Genomic DNA, 9,611 nt, shown 5'->3' on the forward strand with positions numbered 1-9,611 from the left:
GTTGTGTGCATAACTTCGATGGTACCATAAGTTCAGAATTAATCTTTAGTGTCATTAAAAAAAATACGTAAATTTATATACATAAATTTGATAGCACCATAAATTTGGGGTACTATTATATTTAGTACAGGCAATATGATGTCGTTCAGGTGTTTTTAACTAATATCTGCAGTTTTTCAATTCATCTAGGGTATTTGTGATTTGAACGACACTAAAAATTTTATGGGTTATAGGAACCGCGGGTTAAGAAAATGGGTCAAATTCAGGTCGAAGCTGTAAGATCATTTACATATTACAGAATGAATGACAAGATCTTTGGGGCTGAAAATTGGAGTAACTTCGTTCCTTTTGTTAAAAAGATGAGCACAAATTGGTGAAGCAGCCAAGAAACCTAACTTAAGTAGAAGTTTAGAAGTTTGTCACTTCCTGATATATTGACTGAAATAACAATAAGAAAATAATGTAGTTTTTGAACATCGAAAACAACAATAAGAAAATGGATCCGAAAATATAGAGAACATAGAACTAAGAATTCACTCCTCCAGAGTCCTTCAAATACTTAGTCTTGATTTTATAGAGTGCGACTGCGGCATCTTTCATGTTAATCCTTTCTTTCGGCAATGCTGCAGTGCAAGCTAAGGCTAATCTCATAACGGATGATAAGCAAACCCTCATGCTCACGAAACCACCATCTTCCTCCGTCCCAGGTATATCGGCATCCACAACTTCATCTATAGCAGCATTTAGAAATAATGAATCTGCAATCCATTGCTTTAAATTCATTTCCCCAACAAACATCTCATCCGTTGGCTTCCTTTTTGTGAATGTCTCCATGAGTACAATACCAAAACTATACACATCCCCACTCGTCGAAACGCTTCCTTCCATCCCGAACTCTGCAAAATTTGTATGTGAATTTAGTTATGTATGATAAAAAGAAAATTATAACTCCTAATAAAACCAACATAAACAAAATTGAAAAAATACATCACCTGGAGCCATGTATCCAACTGTGGCTAGGGTCATTGTTTCCGTCATCGAATCTCCACTGCCGATGAGTCTTGCAATGCCAAAATCAGCAACATGTGCAACCATATCATCATCCAATAGTATATTGCTTGGTTTCACGTCACAATGAACGATAGGTATCGAGTAACCTTGATGAAGATATTCTAGTGCCAATGCAACATCTTTCATTATGTCCAACCTCTGCAGGATAGTCATGGAACGGTTTGGAGAATACAACCACTGTTCGAGGCTTCCATTAGGCATCAATTGAAGCACCAGGGCTTTGAAATCAAGTTCATCGCAATAACTTATGATTTTAATGAGATTCCGATGACGGATATTGCTTAGCATTTCACATTCCTTCGCAAAACTCTTGAATGCCTCTTCTAGCTGTAAATTGAAAACCTTGAGGGCAATATCTATCCCGTCTGACAGTGTTCCTCTGTATACTGAGCCAAACCCCCCTGTGCCTAGTAAGTTACTCTCGTGAAGTCCATTTGTCGCCCTTACAAGTTCTAGGCGCGAAACTCTTCTCCAAAGAACTTGAGGTAGCAAGGCAGTTTCTCTTACAACTTCAACATTCCTTTTCCTGCATAGCACCACAATCAATGCAGCAGCCGCTAGGAGTATTACTGACATGACCCCTGGGATGATATATTTAGCTTTCCTCCAATTTGGCTCAACTTTTGTTCTATATTTGCATAATGGAAAATGGAGTCGGGAAGTACCGCAGAGTGCACCGTTTGATACAAATGAATCATCAGAGAAGTTTCCGAAAGGCCCGCCGGTTGGAATTTCTCCTTGGAGTTTGTTGAAAGACAAATTCAGATGCTTGAGATACAAGAGGGCTTCCAATGACTTTGGGATCACTCCAGATAGATTGTTTTTGGACAAATCCAAGAATTCTAGGCTTAGCAAGGTTTTAAATGAACCGGGAATAGGGCCTTCTAAATAATTGTTTGCCAAGGACAATTTAATCATTTTCTGAAGACCCCCAATGCTACCGGGAATGTTTCCGGAGAAATGGTTATTTGATAAATCCATTACCACCACATCTTTCAACTTTCCGATGTCTTCTGAGAGTGGTCCAACTAGAGAATTGGATGACAAGTTTAGCTCCAATATATACTTGAGTTCCCACAAGGAAGATGGTATTTTTGAAGTTAACAAATTGGACCCTAACCGTAGATATCTTAGAGCTACTGCCAAAGTACCCAAGCAGGAAGGAATAGAACCAGAGAGCCGATTACCATGCAAAACTAAACCGGCTAGGTTGTTTAGTTGACAGAGTTCATACGGGATATGTCCTTGCAGTTCGTTATCATACAAACCCAAAACTTGGAGATTTTGTAGCCTTTGTATTGAAGTTGGAATTGCTCCACTCAACTGATTGTTTCCCAGGTCTAGTAATATCAAGCTGCTCAAGTTGCCAATTTCTACTGGAATGTTGCCCCTGATGTTGGAACGGAATAAATACACATATAGGAGTGACGTAGAGAGATTCCTGAGGGAAGCTGGAATCGTGGTGTTTAGTGGATTGTCTCCCAAGTCTAACTTTGTCAAATTTCTAAGATTAAACAAGCAAGAGAGAGTACTTGCTGCTTGTGGAGTAGAAGCATCAATTGTCAAATTATTCGAGCGCAAGGAAAGAAGCTCAAGGTTTTTCAAGGAACAGAGCGTGCTAGGAAGAAACCCGGTAAATGAGTTTTCGCTCATGTCTAGCATCCTGAGCTTGGAAGCATTGGAGAGGTTAGGGAGTAGTCCAGCCACGACGTTAGTTCTGGCTACATAAAGGAATTCTAGGTTTGGAGCGTTAAGACCGATGTTTGCTGGGAGGCTACCTGAGAGCTGATTGAAAGAAAGCTCTATTCTTCTTATCGTAGAGAGATTGAAGAGTTTGGATGGGATGACGCCACTAAGATTATTAAATAACAGTTCCAAAAACTCTAACTGCGGAAGATCACCAATCTCATCCGGTATTGTACCTTTAACAATTTCAGAACGCTTGTATTAACTTTGTAACTTCAGTTTAACTAAAAACTAAAAACAAATTGATTATGAAATGCCCCCAAATTTATTACCTGTTAAATGATTCTCACCAAGAATAATCTTGGTTAAGTAGGTCAAATTGCCAAGACTTTTGGGTATGCTTCCACGGAAATTGTTAGAGTATAATAAGATTTCACGAAGCTCTTTGCATTGCCATAGTTTGGAGGGAATCAGACCGTCAAGCTGGTTTCCACTAAAATTAAATATTCGAATACTGGAAAGATGCTCACATATATTGTTCGGAAGACTGCCACTCATGTTGTTTCCGTATAGATTTAAAATAGTCAAAGAAGATATGTTGAAGACAGGCACAAGAGCAGAGGCTGTTAGGGCATTGGACTGCACAAACAACTCCTCCAGCTGAACTAAACTGCCCATCTCGTTCGGAAGTTCTATAAATCAATCCGTATATATTGTTAAAATCATGTAAACATATATAGGAGTAGCTTCTTACTGGGAATCCCGTTCTACCGTAGCAAAAGTGGGATAACATTATAAGGACCATGTGCTCACTATATAGGTTCTCTTTTTGCTCTAGAATACGAGGGTCTTACACAGTAAATATACGATTTTTATGATAGTCCTCTCATTTCATTTTTGCTAAAGTGGAACGAGATTCCTACTAAGAAGGGGCTCGTATCTAAACTACCTAGTACCTATTTATAGAACTCTGCTCTCAAACAAAACTACATAAAATTGCAATTTTAACCCTCACACCAAAACTACACACAAAAAAAATATATGGGCAATTTAGTAATTACATGAACATAAATTTTGCTATTATTTACAACAACCTCACAACCAGATCAACATAGCATGCCCTATTTAAAAATTAAAAATAAAATAAAATAGTAAATAAAAAACATGCCTACTTTAGAAGAAACTGCTCATCATTGTCTCAATTTTTATAATTGATTTCTTTTTTTTTTGGAATTTTGAAAACTAATCACACTTCATAGTAAACCAAAAAACAAAAAAAAAATGAAATTATTCACACACAGTGTGTGAAGGCATCTGCTAGTATACATTTAACAAAACCTAAGTCATACAGTATACCTTCGAACTTGTTGTCGTCAAGGTATATGCCCTTCACCATTGTTAGGTTGCCTATTTCTCTGGGTATGCTACCTGTTAAATATGTGCATGCATTCCAACAAAAAAGAAGGAAAAAAAAAAAACAAACGAGATGATTGTTATACATCTTATATATAGATGTTAAAATGAAACAAATATATCAAAATGTAATGATGAAGCAAGCAATCATTAATTTATAAGGAAAACTAATAAAAAAACTTGAAAACTTTAAGTTTTAACGATAAGGACAAAATAAATGGTAAAGTGAATAGTACATGTTTGACTTTTTAGTGTAAAAATGTGGTTTTTCGTTAAAGTGAACAGTATCGTGGGCTTTTCGTTAAAACACCCTAATTTATATTCCTAGGTGGTTGGTACTGGTGGTATGTACGTACCCGATAGTTGGTTCCTGCCTAGATTAATTGTTTCGAGTGCAGATAAGTTGAAGATAGCAGCCGGTATGAAACCCGAGAAGCCATTACCGTACAATTTGATGGTTTGAAGTTTAGCAAAGGACCCAAACCACGAAGGAATGGTTCCCATAAAGCCATTGTTTCCAAGGTTAATCACCTTCAACCGGCGCAAACGAGACAGTTCTTGCGGTAGGGGACCATGAAAGCTATTATTCTCAAGGCCCAACTCAACGAGAAATGAGAGGTTGCCTAGATGTGGAGGAATAACTCCGGCAAGACCCATGTGCGAAAGATTTAAGGCCGTGACTCTGTGGTGGCCAGCACCGCAGCTAACGCCAACCCAGTTGCAAATGTTGGAATTGGAGGCAGAGGACCAGTTGGTGGTCAAGATGTTTTGAGGGTCACTAGTGATGTGAGCTTTGAGAGAAAGAAGCGCAGACTGATCTGTGCTGATATTGGTATGAGATATTGCTAATACACCTGCAGTTAAGCAATTAGCCATAATCATCATATGGATATAACACAAGCAGTGTATCATCGACAACATTTTTGATAGTAGGAAACGACTTCTCTCCTTAATTGTAGTAGTTTTCGTCTTTCGGTTTGAATTCGATCAAAAACTAGAACTCATTACATTCACATAAATAGGGAAACAAGTTGGTGTTACCAAGATTTGGATTTTTTTACATATCAAACACACACCTTTCATTTTTCATTGATAGCTTAGCTATGTGAGGAGGAATAGTCCAAGTCCCATTTTTTTGTCGAAGTGAGGAGGCTTAGACTAGTACTATCTATAGACCATAGAAAAAGAACCAAATTAAATTATTATCCCATTTTTTGCAAATTGCAATCCTCGACTTGTTATTTGGATTTTTTTACATAACAAACATAGACCTTTCATTTTTCGCTGATAGCTTAGCTAGGTGAGGACGAATAGTCTAAGTCCGATTTTTTTGTCGAAGTGGGGAGGCTTAGACTAGTACCATCTATAGACCATAGAAAAAGAACCAAATTAAATTATTATCCCATTTTTTGCAAATTGCAATCCTCGACTTGTTGTTTGGATTTTTTTACATAACAAACACAGATCTTTCATTTTTCGCTGATAGCTTAGCTAGGTGAGGACGAATAGTCTAAGTCCGATTTTTTTGTCGAAGTGAGGAGGCTTAGACTAGTACTATCTAATATCTATAGACCATAGAAAAAGAACCAAATTAAATTATTATCCCACTTGTTGCAAATTGCAATCCTTGACTTGTAGTGGATGTAGTCATGGAGGCATCCTATTGGTATTTCCTTCGTCGCCCTCTTCCATTTAGCTTCTGCTAATAATTACCATTGGTAATGGCAATTTAGAAATCATTGGTTTCTAATAATATCATAGCTTATTAGATTATAGCGGCCGCAATGAATGAGGGTTACTTCACCTCACTGAATTAGGATTTAGTCAAAACCCCCAGTTCACTGGCGGAGAATAGGTAGGTTGACCATTTTGCACTCCAAACAAGTGAGAACACTGAGAACACCTTAATTAATAATAATTAGCAAACCTTTTCCATGCCATTTTTGTTCTTTAACATTCAAAATCTAGAGCATTTAGTTTCGTAATTAACTAAATATTGATGTAACATCCGACCTCAATTGACCATATGACCCTAAACAAAAACTTGTTCCATACAAATAACACAACATATGATGCAAGAGACAATCAAGTGAGCCTCAGAAACATACTAGGCGCTGCCTGTGCCCGGTAAACGCTTGGCGGAGCTCTTGGTATCCGCTCCTGTAGTGCTCCAGCGAGAAACAAAGCTGCCGGATCACCTCTCTTTTCTCCTCAGCCCCATCCGAGATCACAACACTCTGCCTTTTCACCTCTTGCTGCAACTCCCCCACTCTTGTTTTCAGCTCATCTACTAGCCTACGCGCACTTTCGGATCCAACGATCAGACCCTCGCGTTCTGTTTGCAACCGACTAAGATGTCCCGCCATTTCCTGAATCTGATTGTCGCGGGAACTCACATTCGCCATGAGCGTTTGAGCCCTACCATTGAGCTCGTTTTTCTCCGCCATCAGCATGTCATATTTCAGTTTAAACATGTCCAAGTCTTCATTTACAGCTTCCACATGTCCATTTTTATCAGCAACTTCTACCTTCAGGCGGCTTATATCATCTTGCAATGCCATCTCGTAGACAGCATGCAGCCTTTCCATTTCCATCTTATCCGTTTCACATTGCCTTATCTCGTCCTCTAACCTCTTGTTTCTCAAACTCAATTCTTCGAGTCTCGTGTCCAAGACAATTCGTTTCGCTGCAAAACTTGAAATGTCAGCTTGCAGGTCGGCTTTCTCAAGCGAGAATTGTTCCTGTGCATCATGCAATGCGCTCTTCAGTTGCATTACCTCAAGTTCGCAGCCGAATATGTCAGCATTGCACCTCACAATCCTCTCCGGCAGCTCCGAAACATGCTTTCTCTCCGAGTCAAGTTGAGATTCAACACCTTGCATTTGATCAGCGCCTTTGGAAATTCTATCGTCCAGTTCATGCTTCAAATTCGCAATCTCTTCGTCCGACCCCTTAAGCCTTTCTTTAGTCACTTCCAAGTCCTCCATCAATTTCCGAATCTCATTATCTCTGTCTGATGCACGATTTTCCAACTCAACTATCTGTTCTTGCAGCTCGAAGACACGCATTTTCTCCATTGTAAGATCAGACTCCTTCACCTGGAGCTTCTCTTTCAAGCTAGATAGTTCAGTTTCAAGCTTAGCAATCTTCTGCTGCCATCCCTGACTGTTGAAATCAGCGCTCGGAGGTGGAACCGAGTAATTGCTGACCGGGGAATTAGGAGAATCTGACTCGGATCCCAATGATGAAGAGGAAGACGATTCAGCGCTATTCTTTAAAGAAAGAGCTGGACTAGAACCATCTGAGCTTAGTGATATATCAAAACCAACAACTTGATCGTCGGATTTCCGCAAACCATGTTTAGCATCGGGAGTCAGCAGAGGAGAGCCTTGGTTGAAACCATATTCACTAAGGAGGAGAAATCCTCAGTTTAAGTTTTAAGTTTAAGTTTAAGTTTAAGCTTGGATTTCCACTTGAGCCCAAGGTTTAAGTTTTAACCCAAACACTTACTCTATAAATATCCAGTAGTTCTTATCAATAGAGAAATCCTCAGTTTAAGCATACCAAACCAGATGCTTGAATAAATTAAAACAAAAAGCGATTCTTAAAAATGCATAATCCGTATGCAATCGATTATATCAACATAGAAGAGTGAGCTCCTTGTCACTGACCTTTTGCTGCGACACAGGTGAAGAGACGAGAGAGAGAGAGAGAGAGCTCCAGATCCAAGCCCTGCCCAAATCAGAAGTTAAGTGAAGCGATTAATCGGTGCTTTTGCCTTTTAAGCTAAAAGCGGCTTTTTTTCCAAATTCAAAATGGATTCATTCGGTTGGGGACAACGGGGAAACTGCTGAGAGAGCGGGGGGAAGGGCTCAAAATCCCACGTTTTCTGTCCCATATTTTTATGCTCCGAAAATGCCCTCTCACACACCGTTTCATTTCCATGTCGTGATTTCTGGTAATGGGTATTTTCGTAACTTAACGAACTACTCCAATAATTAAGCCCTCAGAGGTGGGGCCGTAACGCATGGTGGGCAAGCGGCTTGCCGTCCCTGCCAGCGGAACAACCAAAGATTTATGGCGGGAAAACATTCCAATTTAAGAAAATAATTTAATAAAAAAAATTCTGGTTTTATTTTAGTGAGTTTTAACGAAAAGTCCACGGTACTGTTCACTTTAACGAAAAACCACATTTTTACACTAAAAAGTCAAATCTGGTACTATTCACCTTACCCTTTATTTTGTCCTTATCGTTAAAACTCAAAGTTTTCAAGCCATTTTTATTAGTTTTCCTTTTATTTTAGGGAGTTTTAACGAAAAGCCCGCGGTACTGTTCACTTTAACGAAAAACCACATTTTTACATTAAAAAGTCAAACCTGATACTATTCACTTTACCCTTTATTTTGTCCTTATAGTTAAAACTCAAAGTTTTCAAACCCTTTTTATTAGTTTTTCTTTTATTTTAATGCTAAAAAGACACTTAAAAATGAGAAAATTAGAATTAGATGCCTCAGTTTAGACTTTTGTAGACTAAATATTTATGCTTTTTGAGTTTTTGATTAAGCTTTTGAAACATTTGATTAAGATACTCAGACTTGAACTACTTCGGATTAATTGAAATTAATTTACATTTAAATATCTACTATATATTTTAAATAATTTCAACTATATTTAAGTCTAAAAATGTAAAATTTTCAAATCTAAATGTACACCCACACCAAATGGAAATGTACCAACATTAAATGAAAATGTACCAACATCAAACGAAAACGTACCAACCCTCTAAATTAAAACGTACCCAATTATAAACAATATAAAAATGAATATTCATCTTTTTGGAATGTTTAAAAATATGTTTGATTCATACGCAATGCTCTAGATAGTCTTCTTTTTTGGTAGATTAGTCTCTGGAACAACTTTTAGTTGATCGGAGATAAATCCTTATTATTGTAGATAATGCTATATCATAACGATAAATCATATAATTTTGAATTAACAAAAAGGCTATTGTCAATTGATTAATGACTCTTTCTATAAAAAAAATGAGTTAATATAAGTAATTTAAACTTTTACATTGTTAACGACTCTTTCTATATATAAAAAAAAATTAATTAAAGTAATTCCTCATTATTAGGATAAAAAGTAATAAAACTTATGTTTTGAAAACAAACGTACCAAAAATTCAAATGTACCAAAAACTAAATGTACCAAAAATTCAAATGTACCAAGAAGCCAAATGGACCAAAAATTCAAATGTACCAAGTAACTAAATGTATCATTATAATCAAACGTACCGATGTTACCAAACATACCTAACAACGAGTTTTGTTACATTTTATTTAATTTACTAAAATAAATATTTTAATAAAAATAAAAAAATCTTAAATCATCATAATAAGATATGCATAAAAATAGGAGGAAAAAAGGGAATGCTAACGTG

General features: G+C 37.3%; 2 protein-coding genes across 3 annotated transcripts; both read right to left on the reverse strand.

Moving 5' to 3' along the window:
- Window positions 1–396: 396 nt before the first annotated feature.
- On the reverse strand, window positions 397–5,458 carry LOC103439549 (probable LRR receptor-like serine/threonine-protein kinase At3g47570). 2 transcript variants are annotated; one of them, XM_070825327.1, is made up of 6 exons: window positions 5,442–5,458; window positions 4,527–5,024; window positions 4,114–4,185; window positions 3,090–3,449; window positions 993–2,993; window positions 397–896 (listed from the first exon to the last, which is right to left on the reverse strand). In XM_070825327.1, the coding sequence occupies exons 1-6, from the start codon at window positions 5,446–5,448 to the stop codon at window positions 526–528; spliced, it is 3,309 nt and encodes a 1,102-aa protein (XP_070681428.1). In that variant the 5' UTR covers window positions 5,449–5,458; the 3' UTR covers window positions 397–525. The 2 variants fall into 2 exon arrangements, with proteins under 2 accessions (XP_070681428.1, XP_070681427.1); XM_070825326.1 differs by lacking the exon at window positions 5,442–5,458 and having other exon boundaries at window positions 4,527–5,213.
- A 610-nt stretch (window positions 5,459–6,068) lies between these two features.
- LOC139197598 (protein NETWORKED 4A-like) lies at window positions 6,069–7,925 on the reverse strand. The gene is made up of 2 exons (XM_070825328.1): window positions 7,842–7,925; window positions 6,069–7,578 (listed from the first exon to the last, which is right to left on the reverse strand). The coding sequence occupies exon 2, from the start codon at window positions 7,245–7,247 to the stop codon at window positions 6,267–6,269; it is 981 nt and encodes a 326-aa protein (XP_070681429.1). The 5' UTR covers window positions 7,248–7,578; window positions 7,842–7,925; the 3' UTR covers window positions 6,069–6,266.
- Window positions 7,926–9,611: the final 1,686 nt, after the last annotated feature.

Source organism: Malus domestica, chromosome 07, assembly GCF_042453785.1.
Source record: "Malus domestica chromosome 07, GDT2T_hap1".
NCBI lineage: Eukaryota > Viridiplantae > Streptophyta > Magnoliopsida > Rosales > Rosaceae > Malus > Malus domestica.

Bases quoted from the DNA above. Each gene is read 5' to 3' on its own strand.
- LOC103439549 (XM_070825326.1), bottom strand. From the start codon at position 5,091: ATGTTGTCGATGATACACTGCTTGTGTTATATCCATATGATGATTATG. The intron at 2,994-3,089 runs GTAATAAATTTG...AAATTGTTAAAG, and splicing joins TGGTGAGAATCATTTAACAG to GTACAATACCGGATGAGATT. The intron at 897-992 runs GTGATGTATTTT...CAAATTTTGCAG, and splicing joins AGTTGGATACATGGCTCCAG to AGTTCGGGATGGAAGGAAGC.
- LOC139197598 (XM_070825328.1), bottom strand. From the start codon at position 7,247: ATGGAGAAAATGCGTGTCTTCGAGCTGCAAGAACAGATAGTTGAGTTG.